Source organism: Drosophila arizonae, chromosome 3 (genome assembly GCF_054131065.1).
Source record: "Drosophila arizonae isolate 15081-1271.41 chromosome 3, UAZ_ARI_1.0, whole genome shotgun sequence".
Classification (NCBI taxonomy): Eukaryota; Metazoa; Arthropoda; class Insecta; order Diptera; family Drosophilidae; genus Drosophila; species Drosophila arizonae.
This window is the reverse complement of record NC_142923.1, coordinates 2,673,625-2,697,958: the sequence shown is the minus strand read 5'-3', so window position 1 is coordinate 2,697,958 and position 24,334 is coordinate 2,673,625. Positions and strand designations below refer to the sequence as shown.

The 24,334-nt window shown below is 40.2% G+C and overlaps 4 protein-coding genes and 1 long non-coding RNA gene across 7 annotated transcripts in view; 2 read left to right on the top strand and 3 right to left on the bottom strand.

The window, feature by feature from the left end:
* Positions 1 to 3,904: 3,904 nt before the first annotated feature.
* LOC108609747 (uncharacterized) lies at positions 3,905 to 7,867 on the bottom strand. Of its 2 annotated transcripts, none has more exons than XM_018001489.2 (6): positions 7,361 to 7,867; positions 6,846 to 7,014; positions 6,620 to 6,782; positions 5,070 to 5,203; positions 4,349 to 5,016; positions 3,905 to 4,281 (listed from the first exon to the last, which is right to left on the bottom strand). In XM_018001489.2, exons 1-6 carry the CDS (start codon positions 7,522 to 7,524, stop codon positions 3,993 to 3,995), a joined length of 1,587 nt encoding a protein of 528 aa, XP_017856978.1. In that variant the 5' UTR covers positions 7,525 to 7,867; the 3' UTR covers positions 3,905 to 3,992. The 2 variants fall into 2 exon arrangements, with proteins under 2 accessions (XP_017856978.1, XP_089320058.1); XM_089463932.1 differs by having other exon boundaries at positions 7,091 to 7,503.
* SmE (Small ribonucleoprotein particle protein SmE) lies at positions 5,285 to 5,793 on the bottom strand. The gene has a single exon (XM_018001515.2). The coding sequence runs from the start codon at positions 5,672 to 5,674 to the stop codon at positions 5,390 to 5,392; it is 285 nt and encodes a 94-aa protein (XP_017857004.1). The 5' UTR covers positions 5,675 to 5,793; the 3' UTR covers positions 5,285 to 5,389.
* LOC108609770 (mitochondrial import inner membrane translocase subunit Tim13) lies at positions 5,831 to 6,374 on the top strand. The gene is made up of 2 exons (XM_018001516.2): positions 5,831 to 6,085; positions 6,161 to 6,374. The coding sequence occupies exons 1-2, from the start codon at positions 5,930 to 5,932 to the stop codon at positions 6,257 to 6,259; spliced, it is 255 nt and encodes an 84-aa protein (XP_017857005.1). The 5' UTR covers positions 5,831 to 5,929; the 3' UTR covers positions 6,260 to 6,374.
* Positions 7,868 to 7,990: 123 nt separating the features above from the next.
* LOC149269584 (uncharacterized) overlaps positions 7,991 to 24,334 on the top strand; it is an 89,794-nt gene continuing 73,450 nt past the window's right edge. The window contains exons 1-2 of one of the 2 annotated variants that reach the window (XR_016269033.1): positions 7,991 to 8,132; positions 18,493 to 18,600. This is a non-coding gene — a long non-coding RNA (uncharacterized LOC149269584). Of the gene's footprint in view, positions 8,133 to 18,492; positions 18,601 to 19,161; positions 19,890 to 24,334 lie in introns of those variants that run through there. The other variant, XR_016269034.1, reaches the window with a different exon arrangement.
* Snoo (Sno oncogene) overlaps positions 9,009 to 24,334 on the bottom strand; it is a 120,074-nt gene continuing 104,748 nt past the window's right edge. Inside the window, exon 2 of the mRNA XM_018001478.2 lies at positions 9,009 to 14,838. Within this exon, the coding sequence (XP_017856967.2) occupies positions 12,241 to 14,838 (2,598 nt within the window). The 3' untranslated portion in view covers positions 9,009 to 12,240. The remainder of the gene's footprint in view (positions 14,839 to 24,334) is intronic.

The window sequence follows — 24,334 nt, the reverse complement described above, 5'->3', positions numbered from 1 at the left end:
GGCAATGAAAAGCAAAAGTATTTTTAAAGTGGGCTTTAAAAAAAAACAGGTTGTGAAGAGCGATCAAAGAGTTACACTTGCCTAAGAGCGTAAACAGAGGTGAAACGCTCTCCCACTTGCTCTCTCGCCCTCTCTCAGCTTGGCGCTCTCGCCTCTCTTGAGATAATTTTGACTAGAACTAGGGTCTAGCCATTACAGCATTTTGGAGAGGTATCTATCAGCTATGTCGCTGTAATGTCGAGTGGAATTGGCGATGAGTTAAAGCTAATGATGATTGCGATTTCGATGACGATGATAATAATGATGCTGCTGATGAGTGTGGCTAAGGCAGCTGTATGAGGGCGCAGACATGTCTACGTCACAGTCAAGCAAAGACATTCGATTTGCATATTAACACCTCTTAACTGGATCGGCTAGCTCTGTCTCTCCCTCACTCTCTTTCTCGCTCTCTCTCTCAAGCTCTCTTTCTCGCACTCTCTCAGCAAGCGTTGAGCATCGAGTCTGAAGTTGTTCCGTTTACGGAAACGGATGCAACAGCTGACTTGCCATATGATCTTATCGATCGCATGAATGTGTCAGGAAAACCCGCCCTAATGAGCAGCCCCTAGCTCCTGGTCGATCGCATCGGCACGAATACCAAAAAGTGATTCACACTCAATGCAATTGATTGTGAAATTTATTCCACTCGGAAAACCTATAAATAAGTCGCTTGCACTTGACTCTGGAATGTTGGAGGCAGTAACTCTGTATGCGTGTGTGTGTGTGTGTGTGTGTGTGTGTGTATGTTTCTTTATTTCTTTTTTTAGAAAGGCTCACGTCCATTCTTCAGTTTCACATCCTACCTCTGCACTTGTATGTAAATGAGCTATACCTAAACTATAGCACAACTGCTGCTTGGGTTGGCCAGCTGCTCCAGTTGACCGAGAGTGTTGACCACGCCATGGCCATGGCTAATAGCAGGCATATTGTTTCTATTTATTTATTTTTTTATTATATTTATATATATATATATATATATATATATATATATATATATATATATATATATATATATATATATATATATATCTTTTTTTATGACGGACAACGCTGACCAAGCCCAACAAATATCGCACATTCGCTGCGACCAGGGCTGGCTCGGCTCTGACTCGTAATGGCATAAGCCATTGTAATTGATGTAAGCTGAAGTTTGTGCTAGATTGAATGTGGAGTTTTGTGGTTCATTGGAGCTCATACTTTTTAGCAAAATTTAGGTTCGGTCATGGACCATGCCATTAGTTCGTTCAGTGAAGAGTTTAAATTTATGTTTTAATATACTTATATATGAAGCACATAAACATATAATTAAATCCTATTCATTCTTTTACATAATTTACAAACCACTTAACTTAATTTTCAACTATTGATTTAAGTTTCATGTTACAAAGATTAGATGACTCAGAATAATTAGATTTGCAGCTTCAGCAACCTTTTAGAAATCTTGTCTTACAGTATCATTAAATTTGTAACCCTCTTATTGAATCTATAACCTTAGTTAAGATAGACTAGATATGGTTGTTATTTAGTTGAAAGGGATGGTTTCTAGTTGAAATCTTCTTAGCTTCTTGCAAATTGAAAAAATTATTTTTATAGTCCCATAAGATTTTCAGTTTCAGATTAACAGTTTTAGTTATGACTTCCTGTTTTTTTTTTATTTTTATTTTTTTTTTATTTATTTTTTTTTTATTTTTTTTTTATTTTATTTTTTTTTTTGTATACTATCCATTTGATAGGATTCTTATCGACAAATATAGTTTCGTGATCTATTGAATTATAGATTTTTTAATTATTTGTATTTTTTATACTTGGGTTCCTTGACTAAGCCAGGAGTTTGCGCAATAGTAAAACGATTTCAATTTATATCAATTCAATTCAGTTAGCATTGACCCTCGATTAGAATCAAGATGTTCAGCATTTTGCCAGCCCTACAAATCGAGTGGCATTGCATAGAGATAATGCTCTCTATGTACACACATGTGCCCACATACGTATGCATTGGCAATTGTTTGCATAGAGTCAAAAACTAGAACTAGTTTCCTATGAGTATCCGCGCATAGTTTACCCCACCAACAACAATGAGTGACAAAAGCTAGCGCCAGTTTTAATGTGCCTTGCCTTTCCCTTTTTTTTTTTTTATATAGAATTCTATGTGTAGATGTGAGGCAACACTTCTTGGTAATTGTCTGAACTTATCTAACCCACTCGACAATCAAGCGAAAAGATCTATAAACGACATTCTGCCAAAAGGAAACTGTCAAAAGTCAATATAAAATACAACATAAGATCATACAAGATCATTTGTATATACATATATATGTGTATATCTGTTTATAGAGCTGCCTTATCGAAATGGGCTCTCGAGCTTTGGCCTTAACGAATTTTAACTGCCAATCTTTTGTGCAGTCACAATAAAACATATGAAACGCCAAACATCAAGTGTTTGTTGTTCGAATTTCAATTTCAATTTCGATTTCAATTCCTAATACCAATTCCCGAGCTGCGAGACGAATGACACCAAAATATTTGAGACGATTGCCGTGGGGCACGCGAGGCGGGAGGCCTGAGGCCTGAGGCGGGGTACAGTTCGCCAATGCTCTTAGACCGTTGATCGATTCGATCAGCATAAAACTGAAAGAATGAAAAAAAAAATAGAAAAAATCGCTTTAATTAGAACCAATTTAAAGCGTGGACCAATTTATCAGAAGCATTTTGAAAAGTAGTTGAAAACCAGTTGAGATCAACTTCAGCGCCATGTGCACACCTCGCTGAAGGGAGTGCGGCCACAGGGGACGCGCGGGCCGAAGGGGGCGTGGCTGGTTGTTGTTTACTTGCTTGGCAGTCCGGAGTCCGGACTCTATAGATCGAACTATAACTCAAACATTTGCCATTATAAGTGACTTATTATTCCAGCTAAACTGAATTGAAATTTATCTTTTACGCATTCGTTTTCCTTTGTCAATTGTCTGCGCTCTGATATGGTTTATTGTACGGCTAGGTGTGGACCCCAAACACCGGGTTCAAGTGCACACACCACATTGTTGTCGCTGTGTATATGTATATAAGTATATCAACTTGTGTTATTTGCAGCTGCTTGCGAGCTGAGCTAGAGGAATAACTAGAAATTGAAAGGGCGCAGGGGGCACGAACCCTCCAGGGCAATTTGTTTGATTCGAAGTCGGAGATTGAATGTCAGCAGCAGCTGTCCCAAATGGAATTCAAAGTGAACTTGAATACCAGCTGAAGGTGGAGCTTGGACAAGGCCTCGAATCCAGGTTTTGTTTCCTCGGTTGGCAGATAGAAAACATGCAATGTTTGCGGTTATAGATTTTCCCCAAGTTTAATGAAGCTTACATAAACTTCTAAAGTTCCCCTTGCTCCAATATAGCAGAGCTTTAGAAATTGTATTTGTAATTGTTTTGTATGTCAGCAATAATTACATATTAAGGATTTCAAAAATCTTATAGAACTGCCCTCGCCGTTTCTTTTGCATTACTATAAAAAAAGACTTACTAAATAACTACAGATGCCCAGAAATATGTTTGACAGTAATTTCCTCCTAGAAAGTCTATTTAGCATAGGTTAATAAACTTAAACGTTTCCGAAAACTCCATTTACTACTCTCGAAGGACCTACCTAAAGTTCAATATATGTTAATCATAGTCTTATTTGTTGTAAATACAACTTTATGTAATAACTTCTTAAACTACGCTCGCCTGTTCAGCTTTACACCTGGAAACAAGTTCATTATTTTGGTACTTGACAACCCAGAAGTCCGTCAAAAATTTTCCAATCATTAATTATCATTCCATTTCTGGCTAGCTTTTTGCTGCTGCCTTGTCATACACATCCGAGACGCTGAATGGGATTACGAACTGTATCAGAATCTTTATTGCCAACTGCGAGTGCTGCTCGCTGGACAGCTACAAAATATGTCTTGTGTCTAATTGCTTAACTTAGTAGCGATCATATTTCGCTTTGCTGGGCACACCCGGCGCTTGGCCATTGCTCGCCAAGCTTGGGCTTTGGCTTTGGCTCTGACTGTGACTCTGATTGTGGCTGTGGGTGGAGGCCAGCGTGTACACCTCATAATCGCTGATTGTAAAGTTGTAGTCACCAAAAAGTGTCACATGGGCGGCGTTGGGTCCATCGTAGGAGTGCGGCAGATTGGAGTAAGAATCGCTGTTCACATTGCAATTGCTCGATATGAGTAGATCGGCACCAGCGCCAAATGTGGGACCGCAACTGTGTGGATTATTAAAGAGATTAAATGAATATCTTGATCAACTGCATGACACTCGCCCCCACTTACTCTGGATGATAGCAGATGGCATATGGTTTCTTGACGATATCAAATTTGACCGGCTGCTCACCATTTGGCGGATTGAGCATAAACAGAAAAGCGCGCTCCGAGTGGATGTAGCCACCCTTGCGGCTTGTCTTAGCCCAGGCCACGTCCGTATAGCCACCACTAATCTCACCATGTGCACCTAGTCCAATCACAATGCAGTTTGCAACGCCATCGCAATAGCGATGAAATGCGCTGGAGCTGAAGCCATGAGTGGAGGCGCGAAACACCAAGCGCCAAGTTTGCTTAGGAACTCCAAACCAGCCGTTGAGCACGGCCTGCAGTGCTAGCTTATCGTTGCGTAAGATTTGGGAACCGGGAAACATATTTACAGCAAGCCGTGGCTGCAAGCGCTTGTCATTGTCGATGCAGTGCGTATTGGGATGCAGGGCAGCATAACGATAGCGCTCCAATGATAATTGCATGGGCACCGCACCAGTGGGCTCAACTTCTTCAGCAAACACCTGACTGTCGATGAGCAGAAGACGCACATGCCCCATAACGCCACTTAAGTGCTGACACACTCGAGCGCGCTCCTCTTCGGTCCAATGAGCTGTGGGCTGGGTGACGCCAGCCTGATACTTGGCCCAGGCTAAAACACATCTCCATACTTCCGCCTCCTCCAAGCAGAACTGGAAGAAAATACAATTTATACACTATGCAAAAGATGACTTGAAGCACCTACATAGTCGGATGATATGATTTTGATAAGCGCCTCCTTGGTGAGTGTGAGAAAGGAATTAGTTTTAACGCATTCGCTGGCATTCTCTCCTATGTAGATGATGCAGCGTTCCATAAACGAAGCCGCGCATTTGGCACCTGCAAATGAAAATAAAGACCATTATTATTTGAGCTTATTCAAAATCAAATTCACCTGGTATCCCATTCAAAAGTCGCAGGTTTCATATAAAATTTTGTTTATTTTATTGTTGGTTAACTTTTCCATTTACAGTTAATTCACTTAATCTTAATCTTCTTCAGAGAAATTAGTTTAAGAATTTTAGCTTAATCCTTAGATGGGCTAACATTCTGTATAAGCGTTATATTGTCCCCCTTGAGCATGATGCGTCCAAGATTTTTGCGTTGGCGCGTTTTAACATAAACTTCCTCGGCATCATCCAGTACCAGATTCATGTACTCGTCGAAGCCCACGATGTGGCCCTCGATACGCAGCGAAATGTTCTCGTATAGCCATACTTGGACGCGCGAACGGCTTTGCAGATAACGAAAGATCAGGTTGATGGGCTGCACCATCACCTTTTGCACCTTGGGATTGCCTTTGAATGACATTTTGGTGATATCTTATTGAATTTGGCTTTCGTTTTTACAAAATTTTCGCAGAAACGTTTGCTATTTTTTTTTTCTTCTGCTTTTGTTGCCGGCGTCTTTTCGCTGAAGCGATACTATCGACAATACAACCTCAGTCACTGGAAAACACGATAACATAGTAGCCGAGTATATCGATAGTTGATTACAAACCGGTTGCGTCAGAAGGTCTCAGTTGGAGAAGTTTTGAGAAGTTTTTGTCCAAAAATAAACATAAACATGGCTCACACTACCGTTAATAAGGGGGAAATTATGGACCAGGTGAAGCAACAGATTGCTGTTGCCAATGCACAAGAGTTGCTCACGCAGATGACCACAAAATGCTTTAAGAAGTGCGTTAACAAGCCTGGAACCTCGCTCGACGCATCGGAGCAGGTGAGCAGATGACCCAATACTGCAATATCGTAACTTTATTTTTGTTATTATTAAACAATATTTATTATATGCTAGAAATGCGTATCCTTGTGTATGGACCGCTTCATGGATTCATGGAATCTAATTTCTCGAACCTATGGCCAAAGGCTACAACGTGAACAATCAAATATGTGAGCTAGATACGCTGCTGATGTGGCGTACGACTGCACTTGGGGCGCTGTTCGTTGTTAATAGTTAGTTCTACTTAGTTCTACTCGTTGTATAAACAATAAAAACTAAAAAAACTAAATGTTTCATACATGTTTTGTATTTTTCTGATTAAATAAAACGTGCTACGGGATATCGGTAGCACCAACTTGCGATATGCAACATTTTGGTATTTTTGGTAACTTGCTATCGATAGTTTTACGACCAATATCAAGCAACAGCTGTTTTAATCGAAACGAGCGCAGCTGAGTGACAGAATTGTTTTTTTTCTTATCGAATAAGCGCGGTAAAGCAAAATTATAAATGTGAAATATAGGAGTGACACACCTGCTTTCTCGTGAATATCCATAACGGCAGTTAAAAAAGTGCACGCATTATCTACAGACAGTGTGGAAATAACGTGATCCTCGCAAGCAGCACGCAATTCAAATACGCCCATATCCTGGGCCAGTGTTAACATTTCAAAGACACGATAATCCTGCAGCATTAGCTATAAGAAATAAAATAATTAGGTAAGCATGATATAAACAGGTGCACTATGCATCTAGCCTACCTTTGCAGTGTAAACATACAATATGAACTGTCGGAACAATTCGGCATTAATATGCGGCAAACGTATTGCAGTCGGCGTCCCAGTGCCCGGAGCAGCGGGCGAAACTGTGCAGCCTGGTATGGGAATGCGACAGACCTCGCCACGCTTTGCTGTCTTAAAGCTCTTGCAGCTAGTATGAAAACATAAACTGTTAATTATTTAATCACTACAATGAGTGGCACGTGCGGTGGCCCCAAAATACCAACACGCAGTGTAGCATCCACCATAAAAGGAGAGTCAACCAATTGGTCTGACAATCTGGACATTAGAGATGAGCGCGTGACTGTTTTGATAATGCGAATAACTTAAGAATGGATAAACTAAATATACAATTTAAAAATTTATAGCATGACGAAGATATCAAACAATATATTGATCTACATATATTGATCATTTTAAATACTATAAATATTTTAGCTCCACACATGTTATTTTTGTCGCGTGCTATCTCCAGCTTCACGCTGCAATTTACGAACCGTGCCATGAGGATGCTTCTGTGTGCGTAAATCTTCTCATCATCTCGGCCGCAAATGAAGACCACATCCGCGCTGTCCTGATCCTCGCTCAGGCGCTGCAAATCCTCAATTAACTGTGGCAGTCCAGCCAATGCTGGATCGTTATGCGGCGAACGTGCGCTCATCTCTTACAATGTATCTCCTCTCGGCTTCAATTGGATTACTGCTTCTGTGTTATTGTCGTTGTTTTTGCTGTGCAAATATTTTGCTCTGTTTTGTTTATGTTTTCACTTCCACGTTCCGCTTTGCCTACGCGCCTGCGCTCAGAAGAGAGCGAAACCGGTTTCACCTGAAAATGCTTAAAGGCAAAACGAAACAACAAAAAACAAAGTAAAATATCCCACGCCACGAACTAAAATTGAGTCGAGAAAAACAATTAGACGGTAGTTTAGATTGTTTTTGTACTGGTTTTTACTTGACTGAATAGCTTTAATTTATATTTCGCAACATTTCTAGTTAATTTCCTGTTATTTAATTTAAATTCTTTTCACTTGTTTGCAGCTAACAATAAATTTTCATTCATGCGCACGCGCCGCGTTTCGTTTCGTTAGCTCGTTCAGACTGAAGAAGAGGCTGGCCGAGACGCTACGATCACGGCTCACCGTTAAGTCGGGCCCTTGGCCCTCTTCTTCTTAGCGGATTCTGGAGCGTTGTTTTCTTACTTTCTCTTAGGTCACTCGAAGAGTAAGAGAGTAAGGAGAGACAGTGAAGAAGTTTATAATCGGTGCAACAGGTAAGTGAATCCTAAAGGAAATTTTAATTATTGATAAGCTATTGATATAGAATGCATCCTTATATATAAAAAAAGGAATATTCAAAATTAAAAAGTTATGTATATTCTATATATACAACACTGAAATCATTTGCAAAATACGTTATTCGCTCCGTTTTTAAAAAGGCAATTCTAATAGCGCCATCTAGTTATTTTATATGTAAGCTCATAGAAATTCCCAGGTATTAAAGTGAGCTGAGGTTTGTGAACACACTAGCTATTACGTGAACCTACAACTTGCCTTATATTTCAGTCGCCATCTGACGGCAAGTAGCCCGATATTTTCATTGTCATATAGGTTTGTGTTCATGCTAAATTATCGTGTGCTGCCTAAGAGTATGCTACATTAAAATAGAAAACATGTTAAAGTAGCTGCCTGAATGTACGCAACACTTTCTTTTCTAATGCACATCAAAATGCAAATGAAAACTCTTTCAATATTTTATGTTTTCAAATATTTATTTATGCATAATATTTACCATTTGTTTTTTTTTTTTTTTTTTTTGTGTTTTGTCTTGACTTTACATATGTAATAAATTTTTTTTTTAGGTATTTTTAATCTTATATAATTTTTTGTTGGTTTTTATTTTATTTGTTGCTGCACTACTTAAATATGAAACGTTGAAGTCAAATTTTGTTGTTGTTGTTTCTTGCTGTCCTTTAACTGTTTAATTTGATTAAACTTTTACTTTTTCTTATTTTGGTTTTTTATTTTTATTTTGTTTTTTAAATCGCGTTGCGGCTGCATTTTTGTTTTATTTTGCTCCACAATTTGTACATTTTATTTGCATTCTGAATGTCACAATAAATATTTAAATTATATTAATAATAATAATGTTTATATGTATATATTGACAAGACGCGGATTTCTGTATTTGTTTTTGCGTATTTGTTTATAACTAATGCCTTTAACTGTTGCTATTTTTTCATCTTAAATTTTTGTAAACAATATTTTTGTTTAGTTTTTTAAGCAGTTATTATTTTTTATTGTAAAAATTTGTTTTTTAATAAAATGATTGTTTTTTAAGTTTTCTTTTATTTTTAATTTGGGTGTTTTTTTTTTTTTACTTTTTTTATTTTTATAAAAAAAAACTTCTTTGGATTATTAGCAAAATAAAAATTATACAAAAAAGTGTTTTTTATTATCCTTTTTTTTTTTAATTTGGTTAGTTCGTAATTTGTAAAATTTGGCCTTTTATATGTAAAAAATCTGCTGAAAACCGTTTTTGATTAACCATTATTTTTTGTTTTAATTTTTTTTTTGAATTTATATTATTTTTTTGCTTACACAGGCCAACATAATTTGGTAAACAAAAATTAAACTCAGGTTGTTAGGAAGAGTTATTTATTTTTTTTTTACTAAAAGTTAATGTTATTTTCTTTTAGTCTTTCATAATTGAAGTAAAAAAAATTTGAAACAAATTAGAAATTCCACATTTCCTTCCAATATTTGTTTAGTAATTTTCCTCAAATTTACGTTGACCTGTGTACATTTTATTGCTGGTTCTGTGGGAAGTTTTTTGTTTGTTTGCGTGTTCCTTTTTCTTCTTCTTTTTCTAAATGAAAAATAAAAAATAATGAATGTACAATAAATGGATTTTTTGTTTTTTGTTGTTTTTATTTACTTTTGCATAGCAATTTGTAATTAATTTTTTTCGTTTCTTTATTTTTTTGCGTATAATTTAAATAACTTTTAAATTTGCATAACAATTGTTCCTTTTGTTTTATTTTGTTTAAGTTATTAAACGTTAAATGTATGTTTATATATATTTAAATTTAAATTTTAATATTAATTTTACTTTTAATTTAATTTTTTTTTTTTTGTTTTTTTTCCTCGTTTTGTATATTAAATTTACAATTTTACACAATTTTAGAAATTTTGGTTTAAAGTTTTTATTTGTTTTTCGAAATTCACTTAAAAACACAAACTCAGGGCGCTTTTTTGTCAGTGTTCTTTTAGAAAGTACAAAACACACAGGCGTAATTAAAATTTAAGATATATATATATGCATATATATAGTTATATATATATGTTTATATATATACATATATGTTTAACAAAAGTTTATAGATTTTTGAAATCTTGGCTCTTGGCTTGGCTACGTTTTTCGTCTTCTTCTTCTTGTATCAACTGCTTCTTTTTTTTCTTCTCCAAACAGTGTTGGCAACGAAATAAAGAAATGGTCTGTCACATACCGATAGATCATCAGATAGCGATAACTATCATTAGAAATGATATTTACAATAACAATTACGAGTATTTGCCATTCACAATAGAAATTGCTTAAGAACTATTTTTTTAGCGTTTCTTCTGTTGCTTGTTTTTTCTGTTTTTAATTATTTAATTTTTTGTTTATATATATTTTATTTATAAACTAATTAACTAAATGCCTACAAAGCGCTGCTTACAAAAAGAAACAGAAAAGTTTTACAATTAATTTAAATTTGTATAATAAATATTTATGTTCATATATATGTATGTATGTACACACACATATATATGTATATAAATGTGTGTGTGTATGTAAGTTATATATATAATATATATTTGTATATATATATATAAATATATATATATATAACTAAACACGGCAACTTGTTCAGTAAAATATGTTAAATATTACGTTACGTTAAGATTGGTTTAGCAATTCATTTATCGTAACTTAAAGTACGTTACGTTATGTGACGTTACCGTCCATTAGTTACGTTATATTCCATTACTTTACATCGCATTACGCTACGTTGAAGTAGTTTACGTCAAATTACATATCGTTACGTAACACTGCTCCACGTAACACTATGCCACGTAGCACTACGTGATGCTATAATAATTGTCATTGCATATCGATACGTCGCATTGTACTCAACATAACCTTACACAGCATCGCGTAACATTACGTTACTTTAACGTAACGTTAAGTTACGTTATTGTATTTTGTAATGCTATGTTGCATTGCAAAACTTCACGTTTCATTACATTATTTTACGTAACGTTACATACCGAAACGTACCGTTAAGCGATTCGTTTTTTCTGTTTTTTAACATTTGTTAATTTGTTTTCTATTTTGTATTTTAAGTATTTAATATATATTTTTTTTTTATTCTGTGGTGGGTTCATTTTGTGTGTGTATTTTTGTCTCGCTCTCGCAACGCGCGTCTGCTCTTACGTTAACGTTGTCTCTTATTCGTTTTAAAACTTGTAACTTAAAATTAATTAATTCAATTAAACTAAAATAAAAAATAAAAAGCCTAATAAAAAGAATCTAATAAAGATTAGAAGGTATTTTTTACTGTGGATGCCTGTAGTTAGTCTTAAAAAAAAAATATCCAGTGTTGAATAATTTGCTAAAAAAAATGTTTTGCAAGCCTCGCTTTGAGTTTATCTTTTTTTTTTTTTTCATCTTCATTTTGTGTAATGTCTTCAAAGTTGTTAAAAACTAATTTTAAAAATTAAAATTTATAATTAGAAACACACACGCATAAATTAATAATTTGTTTTTTTTTTTTCTCCTTTTCCTTCTTGTTTTATATTTTATTAATTTTATTATTCATTTAAAGCTTTGGTTTCAATGTTCATAATTTCTGCAGCAGAGTTGAAGAAATTTTTGTAGAGAAATTATAGAAATAGTTGTTAATATTTAAATTTAAATTTTTTGTTTTATTTTATGAATTTGTTTTTCATAAAGAACAGCGAGCTTTTTATTTTGTTTTTGGAAGCCTAACAAATTTGTTGTGTTATACGTGAGATCAAAACAAGCTACAAATAAAAAATGGTTTTAGAGAAAGTGTTGAAAAACGTTTCGTTTTCATTTTCGTTTTTGTTTTATTTTGTTTTAGTTTTTGTCCTTTTCTAGCAATTTTGTATGTGCGTTAAGCAGCGTTGAGCATAATTCTGTATTTGTTTTCTTCTCTCTGTTTTCATTTGCTTTTTGTAAACTCTTAAACTATGCTTAGTGTGTGTGTGTGTGAAAGAGACGACTATATGAGCTAAGTTCTAAGTGTTAATTGCAATGCGTTTGCGGCTGGCGGGCAGGGCTTTGGAGGGGGCGTGGGGCTGAGGTTCTGCGGCTTAGACAATTTCCTTTTTGATTTGTAATTCGCAGTTCGTTGTTGTTGTTGTTGTTGTAATTGGCGGCGTTTGCTTTTTGCTCGCTTTGGTGGCCATTAAAATGGGTCGCGCTGCCGGCGCTGGCGTCGCCTCTGCTGCCGCTGGCAACGCAGCGGCCTCGCGACGCTGACGTCGCTGCTGTTGCTGCTGCTGCTGCAGTTGCTGTGTTTGCAGTTGCCGCTGCTGCTGTCGCTGCTGCAGCGGCATCTCGTCATCATCCGAATCCTCCAACTGCTTCTGCTGCTGCTGCTGTCGCTGCTCGGTTCGCGTCAACTGCTCTGCCTCCTGCTGCTGATCGTCGTCGTCCTCCTCCTCCTCCTCTTCCTCCTCCTCGCTGCATATCTGCGCCTTCTTCATGGCCGTCTCTACGCTGCTGTTGCTGCCATCGAACAGCTGGCCAGCCGTTGCCGCCGAATCGGGCGATTGAGGCGTGGTCGCGGTGGGCGGCGCAGCCAGGGCGCTGCTGTGCGGTGCCTGCGCCGTGCGCTCAGCCAGCGCCATTTCGTGCTCATGCTCCTCCAGCTCCTCATCCTCCTCCTCCTCCTCGTCCTCTTCCCCACTGCTGCGACTTGCGCTTGGACTCTGGGCATGTCCATTCGACTGCAGCTTGGGACGCTTGCCTGCTGGCGCCTCTTCCTCCTCTGCTCGCTGCGTCTGCTTTTGCTGCGCAACGGTTGTGCAACAGTTGAGCGAGCTAATTACTTTGTTGTTGTTGTTGGCCTGATCCTGATTGAGCGTCTCATTGCTGTCGGCTTCATTCGCGCCCAACAGCAGCTCCTGCTCCTCCTCCTCATCGTCCAGTTCGTCCATCTCCTCGTCGTCATCCTCTTCCTCCTCGAGCAACGTTTGCTGCTGCTTCAATGGCACCACACGCAGCTTATCCATCGCCTCCAATTGGCGACGACAACGCTGCAGCTGCTCGCGCAGCTCTCCAATCTCCTCCTCCCGCTTGTGCAGCAGCTCGCTCAGCTGCACATTCGACTCGCGATACTTTTGATTCTCTTGCAACAGTCGCTGCAACAAATGCAGCACACGCTCCCGATCCTTCGATCTGGTGTCCCGCAACGCATCCACCGCCAGCTCCCACGGCGGCAAGTGCATCGCACTGCTGTCCGGCTCACCGTGGAGGCTGTCATCATCCGTATCCGTTGACAGCTCAAACTCGCTGCCCAAATGTGATTTGCCATTCAGCGGCATCTGTTGCTGTTGCTTCTGCTGCTGCTGCTGTTGTTGTTGCTGCTGTTGCAGCTGCAGGAGTTGCTGTTGCTGCTGCTGCTGCTGCTGCTTGGCATGTGGCGAGCTAACCACATTGGAGGAGTGCGTGCTGAGATTGAGGCCTGCGCTGGAAGACTGCGTGGGCGAGTAGCCAGCCTTGTAGTAGATGGGCTGCACAGGAGCAACAGTTGCTCCTGCCGCCGCCGCAGGTGCTGCCACAATTGTTGTTGCTGGTGCTGCTGCCGCCACTGTTGCTCCTGCTGCTGCTGCTGCTGGTGGCGGTTGGCTCATTAGATTCTTGTTGATCCTAATGCGACTCGGCTCATTGTGATTGCTGCTGCTGGGCAACAGCTTGGCATGCTGATTGACGGTGGCTATGATGTGGTTGCTCAGCGGCGTTGCAGCGACGGCAACTGTTGCTGCTGCTGCTGCTTGGTTGACAGCAACTGGCGCTGCTGCTGCCACGGCCGGCACCGGCGATGTGGAGGAGGTAATCTCATTGCTGCCCGCCGAGAACTCCTCGGCCGGCACCTGACGCGCAACAACAACAGGCGCCGCCTTCGGCATGGGCGAACTGCTGTTGCTGCTGTTGCTGTGGTTGCTGTGGTTGCTGTGGTTGCTGTTGCTGCTGCTGTGGCTGTGATTGCTGTGACTGCTCTGGCTACCGTTTGGCGGCTCGCGCTCGCTGATCGCGGCCGGCGGCGTTGCTGCCCGCTCCTGCTTGATGTGCAGCTGCAGTTCGCGTTGCTCCAGCTCGCGCTGGCGTTCGCGCTCCTTGCTCAGGATGCTCTTGCGCGGAGCGAGCGCCACATTGGGCTGATAGGTGCGCTCGAAGCGCTCGCGATCTGTGCTCCTCACCACACGCTCCGGATTCTGCAGCTCCGGCGGCTCCTGGCAGGCGTAGGGCAGCGAGGAGAGGGCTGTGTACGCATGCAGATAGGCGCTAGCCGTGGGCTTTACGGCGTGCCACGGCTGGAAGGCGCTGCTCGAGAGCGGATGCTGTGACACCACTCGCTCCCGCTCCCGCTCCCTCTCACGCTCCCTCTCGCGCTCTCGTTCCCGCTCCCGCTCCCTCTGCTGCATGCAATGGGCATACATCATCTGGTAGTGCTGTAGGTCCAGCGGATAGTAGTTATCCAAGGCGGCTGCCTTTAGCTTCTTGCTCGGAATGTCCAACAGCTCGACGCGCGCTCCATGGTGCGGCAGGGTGTGCGGATGATGCTTCAGGCTGGCGGGCAGCGTTTGATGCGCTCCCGCCGGCTGCGATGGCGGCAGTGGCGGCGGCGGCGCTGGCGCCACCAAACCCATCGGCAACAGCAGCGAGTCCTCCATCAGCATTTCCACCTGCAGCAAAAGAAAGAGACAGAGAGAGAGAGAGTGAGTGAGTGAGTGAGTGAGTTAGCCGACTGTTATTAGAAAATTGATCGGCCATAAAAATAGATGCTGGCGAAACCAGTAGCCGTTGGCCATTAATTTGAATTGCCAGCGCGCCGTCGCCAGCATCGTTTTCGACGCGGCTAATTATAAACAAACAACTGGCCCAGACAGGATCACCGCCAGCAGCGAGCGGATCCCAGCGCGGCGACGATCTTCGAACAGCCCCAACTGCTAAACGCCCCGCGGCTATGGCGCCAATTGTCATTGAGACAGCCAGCCAGAGCGAATGCCTAAACAAAGTACACTGCACAAAATTACGAAAGAGTTCGCATTGTTGAGGGCATTCTCCGTGTGTTTAATTAAGCCGAAGCTTCCTTGATAGCTTCCAAATCTACTGTTAGTAAGCTTTTTCAATATGCTAATAATATAAAAAATAATTATAATATAATAATAAGATTAAGATTTGTCATTTTCCTAACCAAACCCTAATCAAAAATGTTAAAAATTCAGGATTATAAGAAAGATTATAAGAAACGTGACATGTGCATGATTCTATCGGTAAATTCTCAGACAGGAGAATCTGTCCATCTATCTCTTCCATCTTCCCTCCGCCCTTATGTTAATCTGCCTTTGTCTTCTGTCCACCTACCCTTCCGCCCGTTTTTCCGTTTATCTGCCTGTCATTCTACTTCTCTTTCAGTCTGTCTGTTCTTCCGCTCATCAATGCTTCCGTCCGTCTTTCAATATTTCCATCCATAACATTTCTCCTGCAACGCTTCGCTCTGTCTCGCTTTTCGCTCAGTGTAGATGTGTCAAAAGGAGTTGTTTGGCTTCTTTGACTGGCATATTTTGCATTATCATTCAGCGACATTCCCGCAGACATGCGGCACTTGGAGGATGGCCGGATGGCTGGCTAGGCGGATGGTTGACTGGTTCTCGATTCGGGTTCTGGGCTCTTCTATCTTTCGATTTGCTTTGGGTTCGCGTGTTTGCCTAGCTGTTAAAATGATTGGCACCGCGGCCAATTATGGCCCCGTCGACTCAGCCATAAAGTGATTTTGAATGGAGGCGGCGCCAGTTGCCAGTTGTCAGTTGCTCGCTGCAAAGTCTTCTTCTTCTTCGACTTCGGCTGCTTTTGCCAGAGGTGTCACTGCGGCAGTTGAGCAAACGGCCAAGATGTTGGCCATTCGGCAGTTGGCTAGCCAAGCACTTGGCCATTAGAAGTTTACAAGCCAACTAATCGCTGGCTTAGCCGACAATGATGAGCTGTCATTAGCTGTGGAGTCATTAGCAGAGCTATTGACAGTGCCAAAACGTGAAAACGATTACGATTACGATTAAACCCATTCGATAGCTGTGCAAATGCCAGCATCAATGCAGCTAATCGATCTGACCATGGAGGTTAGGTGTGGAAAGTTGCATTCAAGTGCCTAAAGGTGTAGAGACAATTACTGAAGACTTGGCTTCGATAATTGGCTATTGATTATGTAATTTCGCATCGATAGGCTAATGCTGAAAGTCAATTTTAGTAGATTTATTTGCTTTGTATAGCAGTATATATAGTATATTGGTATACCTAAAACTAAACTAAAATTATCTGCAAGCGATGAAATACTTATAGACTATAATGGTAACTTGATCAGAAATAGTTAATAAGCTCATGTGCGAAATGATCTATTAATTGAAATCGATAAGTATATAGAAAGGTTTTATCAACAATCGATTAGTGAAAGTTTTGCTCCCAGAACTAAAAGAAAATTCGATAACACTTGCGATAAATATATCAAAGTAACAGCAGATCTAGAAAGTCAATGTATGCCATCGCTTTTATTAACTAAATTGATATTCCATGAATCGATTTATTTAAAATCGAATATAAAATACTTTTTGAGAATACTTCTTATACTTATAATTATAGGTAAAACTGGTTTGAGTTAACGACTCAAATTAATACCTATTTATAACTCATCTTAGTCCCCTCGTATAGTCTAGTTATGTTGACTTACATATGTATAATTCAAGTTAATTGATCTCTCCATTACGCTAAGATCATACAAACAAATCGCATGTCTACAAAGTATGCAACATAAATTGTCGAACAGCTGAGCAGACCAAAAACACAAAAGCTTAAATGACAAAAAGAAAATGAGAGCAAGAGGAGCAGAAGAAGGGGTGTGGCAGGAGGAAGACACTAATAGAGGTAGAGAAGAGTGCAAACCCCTCACTAACTATGCAAACAACAAGCAAACAAACAGCGCAGTTAACTGAAGCGCTGCAGCCGTAACTTGACCAAAACGATGGCTAAACACAAGTTGGCCAAAAAGTGGCGACGCGACGGCGACTGCGTTCTGCTCAAAAATGTTAAACAGAGATTAAGCCAGGAGCAAAGGCTGCAGAGAGAGAGAGAGTTAGAGAGAGAAAGAAAGAAGGGAGGGAGAGGTTAAAGATATAGAAGCGGCGATAAGCAAACTGGAAGCCAAACACAAACAACAGGAGTGAAAGAGATGGAGAGCGAAAAGAGCGGAAGGCAAGCTAAGACTGAGCCATGTAAACAGCGGGCGAGTGGGGCTGGGCAGGAGGCAAGCAAAAACTAAAGATATAGACGCAGCGATAAGCAAACTGAAAGCCAGAACACAAAAAATAAGAGTGAGCGAGCAGGGAGGGAGAGAGAGTGAGGGGCGCTGCAAGACACAAATGAACCATTAAACAGCAAAATCATAAAAATCAAGAGCCATAAAGAAGTCGTCGAAGGAGCGCCAGTAACAAACAGAGTACAGCCAAACAGCAGTTCGCCAGCAGTTCACAAACACACTCACACACACATACACCCATGCATGCACATACGATGGCTACTCACAGCTGAATCACAAGCAGAGTGGGAGTGCGAGCAGGAGAGCCAAAGCCGGCTGTCCGTCTTCTTTTTTTTAACTGTACGCAGATGTCAGCCAGCGATAGATGAAGAAGACAGCAGCAGCAGTAGAGCTGGAAGCAGAGTGAAGAGAGGAGAGAGTAGGAATTGTAGCGGGTGCTACTGCTTAGCTGGCCGCAGTTAGCTTTTGGCGCACGCTTCTCGTCGTCTCGCTGACGGCGCAATGACAAATTGCACCAAGAGACAGTCAAAGTAAACCGAAGAGAAAGAGAGGCAGCAAAAGGAGCAGCCGAAGTATGTTAGGTAGCCGAAGCTGGCGTGTAGAGCTGGGTGCGGGTGCCGATGGGTACAGTCAGTGCAATGCGGCAGCTGCTGCAGCTGCTGTTCTGCTGCTTAAGTCCAAGGTCTTTTGCAATAACTCAACACTCGGAAAAAAAATTGAAAAAGCAAAGCAGAGCGAGACTTTAAGTACACTACACAAAAAAACTTTGTTAGCTAGAATTAAGTTTTTAAAAGGGAATACAGAGAGAGCGAGAGTAACTAATATTTTAGTATAATTAACTAAATAATAGAGGTTAAGGGAATATGAAAATTAAAGTAAGGGTATATATTTTGCAATTCTTTATTAATCTGTAAAAATTCCTGCATAGTTGGAGTAAATACTTCCTTGCGTGCTACAAAATAAAAATTTAATTAAAAAAAAAATTTTTTTTTCAATTTTAAAATTTTAATTTAATTTCTCCTTTTTTCAGACTGTTAAGGATTTTTGAAATATTATTCAATATAAAAGTATCAATATACAATATGTATATAATTATAAAAACTTATCAATATAAAGCGAAGGGAAATGTCTTAAGAATGTAAGTACTTTTAGATTTAAAAAATTATATGTTTTTATTCAAATATATACATAAATATTTATTCATGTCAAAAATAACTCCCTTAAATATATGTGATATGCAAAATATTCGGATCATTTTAGTGTAGATTCACCTTGAAATCCACCTAAATACACTCTGTTAGCTTTTACTAACTAGAGAAGCGAGCTAAGCCACTCTATGCGCTGCTCTTTGTACAGAGTACAAGAAACACACCTTAGCGGAGTTTATGAGCAAAGTTATGTTGTCCCCAATTGCAAGTGTAAAATAAAATAATTGCGCCCAAGTGGCGGCAGTCGAAGAGTCACCAAAAAAGAAGAACACGAAGATGAAAATGAAGAAGAAGAGCACGAGCAGAGGAGAGAGGAACCGACACGACAAGCAGAGCCTTGGCAGGCGACATGACTGCTTGACGATAAGATCATGATGAAGAGAGCATAGAGGCGAGCACACGTTCGAATGTGTCTGTGTGTGAGAGAGAGGAAGTTTGTGCATATGTGTGTGCATGTGTAAGCCATTGATTTAGTTTGACAATTATGCAGAGCGAGCTTTGCTAGTTTTTGCTTGACAGTGGATGAGGCTGCGGATAACATTGGAAATGGAACGGCGACAGGCAAACAAAACTAACGCAACTCCACAAAGAATAACAATATTAAATATCAAATCAATATTTGTTATAATTAATAATTAATTTAAGTGAATATTCTGCGAAATGAGCTTCTATTGGAATACTCAAAAGAATATTCATTAAATTTGTTCATACTGTACAGTTCAAAGTTTGCAAAAGATTCAGCACAGGCGGCGTCGACGTCGGCGTCGCGGCTGCGCTGTCAGCTACATCTGCATTTCTTGGCGTCCGTTACGCCAGCTCTCTTCCTCCCCCATTGTCAGCGCACCTTCTCGCTATCCCCATCCCTCATTGCCTCAGCTGCTGTCGCTGTCTGCGTCTGGCGCGGGCTTTAAACTTGTTTGCCAAGCGCGATTCGCATCGAATCGGATCGAATCGAATCGACGTCCGAGAGTCGCGAGTCGAGAGTCGACATTGCCATCCCCCAAAGTCGCGACATTTACAATTTTAATTCGTGTTTTTGTTGTTTGCGTTGTTGCTGTTGCTGATCTTGTCAGTGCAGTCAGCGTGTGTAAACGAGTGAGAGCGATGGAGCGAAGAGAGAGGAAGCTCAACCTTAGCCGAAGAAGAAGGCGCAACTACAATAAGCTGCGCATGCAAAACAATTGAGAGGCATGACTATTCTAATACCCTTGAAATTATTGTAAGTAATTTTTTAAGAAATCATTGGCAAATTTATTATAGCATTATTATTTATTATTGTTTATGCTGTGTCTTATACCTTTCTGGCAGACTTAGAGCTAGTGAAATATCTTAGAATAATCTAATTAGCAGCTCATTTTCTTAGCTTTGTACTGAACATTTTTCAATTTCACATATTTTTCTCATATGACTCATAATTTGGTTTGGTACTCAATTCATTAGAGCAATAGCACCTAGTGGTGCTTTGAGATTCAGTTCCTGATGTCTTGGTAGCTCATATCTCGAGTGTCTAACTATTCCAAAGATCATAATGACATATACAACCATAAATGCATATATATACATATATCTGCATTAATGGTGGATTTAATTAGGGAGCACGGTAAAATAGAATTGTAATAAAACTATAAAAAACCAAAACACAATTAAATTAAAGCTGTAAAAAGTAGGCAACCAAACAAAAGAGAAGTGGCGAGCGGAGTGATAGAAAGATAGTGATAGAGAGGGCAGTGAGGGGGAATAGGAATAAAAAAATATATATAAAAAAGAACATATTTAAATCAACTTTAATGAAGTCGAAAACAAATTCCATTGCAGTAGTTGCTCTGCCTCGCTGGCTGCATATTTCTTTGGATTTAATGAGCGTGCGAGCGAGAGGGCGCTGGGTGGAAGAGGGCAGGGGAGAACGAGAGAGGGGATCTTAGTAGCTGTAGCGACTAAATGAAACTGAAACCGCGCGTAAAATAAATAAAAGACTAATGCATTGTGCACTAAATCATTGGATGTAGGCCCGCAAGCTAAAGTGCACTGTGAGAAAAGAAGATGTTGTTCTGTGCGGTATACACACATGTTCTGTATGAATAGATATGTGCCTACATTGTTGTTGTTGTTGTTTTTATTGTATAAAAGGAGATCCTATGAAAATAAGCTTATTCTCTTTTGCTTTGAAATTTTTGCAAGTTGTATTTGAGATACTTACAAAAAATTAGTTTGACATATAGACTTATATAAAAACTTTATAAGGAATCAAATTTGTAAAAAGAAAATTAGATAACTAATATTAAATTAATATTTTGCACACTCGAAAATGCTTGTTCTTAAAAAATACAAATAATCTCTTCAATTTGAATGCACTCCAATTGAAAATTCCACCAATGGCTACCTTCTTTTCTCTCAGTGCACACACACTCGTGCAGTCTGCCGCTCCGCAAATGCCGCGCTGCCGCTGCTCTGCCGCTCGTCGTCTACAATTTCACTGTCCAATTAGCGTGCGACGTTTTGAATGATGACCGTCAGTCAGACAATGCGCAGTCGCAGTCGCAGTCGCAGTCGCCGCTGCTGTTGCAGTTGCAGTCGCTGCTTAAAGCAAGGGTTACCCTACTGCATAATCCCATTCTCTGATCTCTCCCTCTCTCTCTGTGCTATGTTAATCTGTTGGTGAGCGTATAACAAAAAGCAGCAACAAATTGCATTGGGCGCATTGCATTTTTATGACAGCTGCCGCGCAATATTTTTCAAATTTACGACTATTCGTATATAGCTGCAGCTACTGCAAAGCTATATCCCGTCCCCCTCTTTTGTTGCTATAATCAAGCAACTGTAATCTCTCTCTCTCTCTCTCTCTCTCTCTCTCTTTCTCTGTCTCTGCCTCTCTATCAAATTTCTTGTCATTAATCATGGATGGCGAACTGAATCGCAATCGCAACTGCATTGTCATTATCATTGGCCATGGCTTTGATGTTGCTGCTTCGATTGTTGCTGCTGCTTTTATTGATCGGCAACATGTTGCCGCAACATGGCAATTAAGGCTGGCCACATTTGTTTCCCCCAACCAGCAGCGCAGCTTCGGCCACTTCAATCCTGGCTCTATTCCTTCTAGCTAAGTTAGATTTATTTGTTACTCCAGCTACATTGTACTTAATATACCCTAACATTATGGCATTATTACAGTCTGTCATTCGATTTGCTTGGCCTAATGCCATCAAAGTGAGCCGCTGCTATGAATTGCATTCGTGGAATTTCATCAAGAATTAGCTCTCATTCTTATGAATAGACACTGATTGCATTTTATTGTTGAGCTAATTAGAACTATATCAATGTATATATATTGCTGTATCTATATGTATATCTATCGCTGGTAATCGCCTCGCTCATGACTGGAGCTGCATTTCTCACTTCATGTTCATTTCCTTTGATAAGTGGAAATGGGGTGAAAATCTGTCTTAATGAATTGCTCGAGTATTATGTGCATATCTTAATTATCTGTAAATCTTTTTTTTTTTTTTTTTTTTTTTTTTTTTTTTTTTTTTTTGCATTTAAAACACAATTAAAATCATTTCAGAGATTGTTTTTAATTTTTCCCCAATTTATGCATCCGTGTGCTAGAGTATTCTGATTTTATATGGAAGACAGCGTGAATGCTCTACACTTTTCAGGTCATTAATAGTTTTTTCTCCCTCTTCTTCGTTTACCCCATTTTTTTGGAGTTGTTGTTGCTGTTGCTGCTGTCACTGTCCCGTTCGTATATGGGCAAGATAAATGTTGACTTTGTCAGTTGGCCAGCTTGGGCTGCCTTCATTATGGGCCATTTGTTTGCTGCATAATTGGCCCGGGCAATTGGGCCAGCAAAATTTATGATTTGTGCAACAGTGAGAGACACTGAGGGAGAGACAGCTACTGGGAGAGAAGGAGAGAGGGAGACAGAGAGAGGAACACTGAGAGTTGAACGGTAAATTGCCGCTCTGCCCAGACATTTGATAGCTTCGATATAGTTGTTGTGAGATTTCCTTTGCTCTACCGAGGCCATAGAGATCAAGTAGGTTGGCTGGCTGGCTGCTGGCAGGCAGCAGCCAAATGCCACGCCTCCTGCCCATCAAATGTAGCATGGGCGTTGACCATTGCTGCGGCCAAGCTCATGTCATTTAAATTAAAAAGTTGAAACACAGCAAAAGCAAGAGGCAAGAGGCAAAAGGCAACAAGCAGAAATAAGAACTAAGCAGGAAAACAGTTTCTGCATGCCACGCCCACAGCCTCCAGCAGCAAAAATGATATGAAAAAAAAAAAAATAAATAAAATAAACAACAAATGTTAGAGAGGTCGAAACGTCAGTTGAACTGCAGTCCATATGCATATATGCATATATGTATATGCTATAGATTCTTGACTTTCGACTAAGTCAAAGTTGTCAGAATATGTGAGAAACACTTGACTGACAGCCACCAAGAGCAGCAGAAGCAGAGAGAAAGACAGAGGCAGAGAGAGAGAAAGAGAGAGAGACAGAGGGAATGGGAGGCACAGAGTGAGAGAGCACTGCTGCTCAGGTTTTCTGGCAATGTTTATCAAACTGTCAGTTTGACACGCACTGAAGGCCAAAGAGTCGGCAAAACTGCTCTTGAAGTTGCTTCTAATGCGGAATACCTTGTGGAAAATGATTAAGAGGGGTATATTGGTTTTAGGTAAGCTGGAAGAGAGATAGACACAAAGAGAAAAATATAAAAATATATATAAAGGGGATCGACTTTTGACTTTTATAAGATTATATATAGCATATGTAAGAAGAAATCTTTTCAATGTTTTTACAGGGTATATCTTTCTTAGTATGGCAAAGTGCAAAGCGTCGCTGCTTACTAGGCATGTTTACAGGGTATATGTATAGGAACTGTGTGAATATACATCTTTACAGCCCATCTTCTTCTTATGTAGAGATACATCTTGTATTTGAGCTCAGCATATTTACAGGCAATGTTAATTTCCAGGGTAGTTGGCTTAAGATCATTTCATAATTACAGAGTATCCAGCAGTAGCTTACTAACTATTGCCTCTGCTTGTTAACCATGGGGTATCTAGTAGCACTTCACCTTCCTGGTAATCTCCTCCCCCAATAGCGTCGATCATTCCCTCTCTTAAGTCTTGCACTTTGTGCTATGCGCTGTTTAGCTGTGCATTCTTGGAGTTAACGCACCGTTTGGGCCAGTTGAGCCGATCCTCATCGATTCGAATCCCATTGAGCGGCAGTGGGATTCACAGTTAGAATTGAAAAACTTTGCACAAAAATGCGATAAAGCGAACAGCGAATGGCGAATAGCGAACGGTTTTGTAGCTGGCAAATTTATGAAAATGTTCGAGCCGTGTGTCCTTCTTTAGATTGTGGGATTTATTTGCGAGACGCCAAAAGCGCCAAAGATGGGCAACGGCAGAGGCAAAGTTTATTTTATGAGCCAGCTCGTCCCGGTTGAGGCTGGGGCATTGCCAGTGGTGCCACAATCGCCTCGTTGGCCAAAATCATGTGGGCCAACAGGCATCCTAATTGTGAGCTTGGCTTAATTAAGTGAGGTGGAGACAAAGACCAATAGAGAGAGAGAGAGAGAGAGAGAGAGAGAGAGAGAGAGAGAGAGAGAGAGAGAGAAGGAATCTCTAGTTCGCCAAGAATCTGCAGCTTATATCATT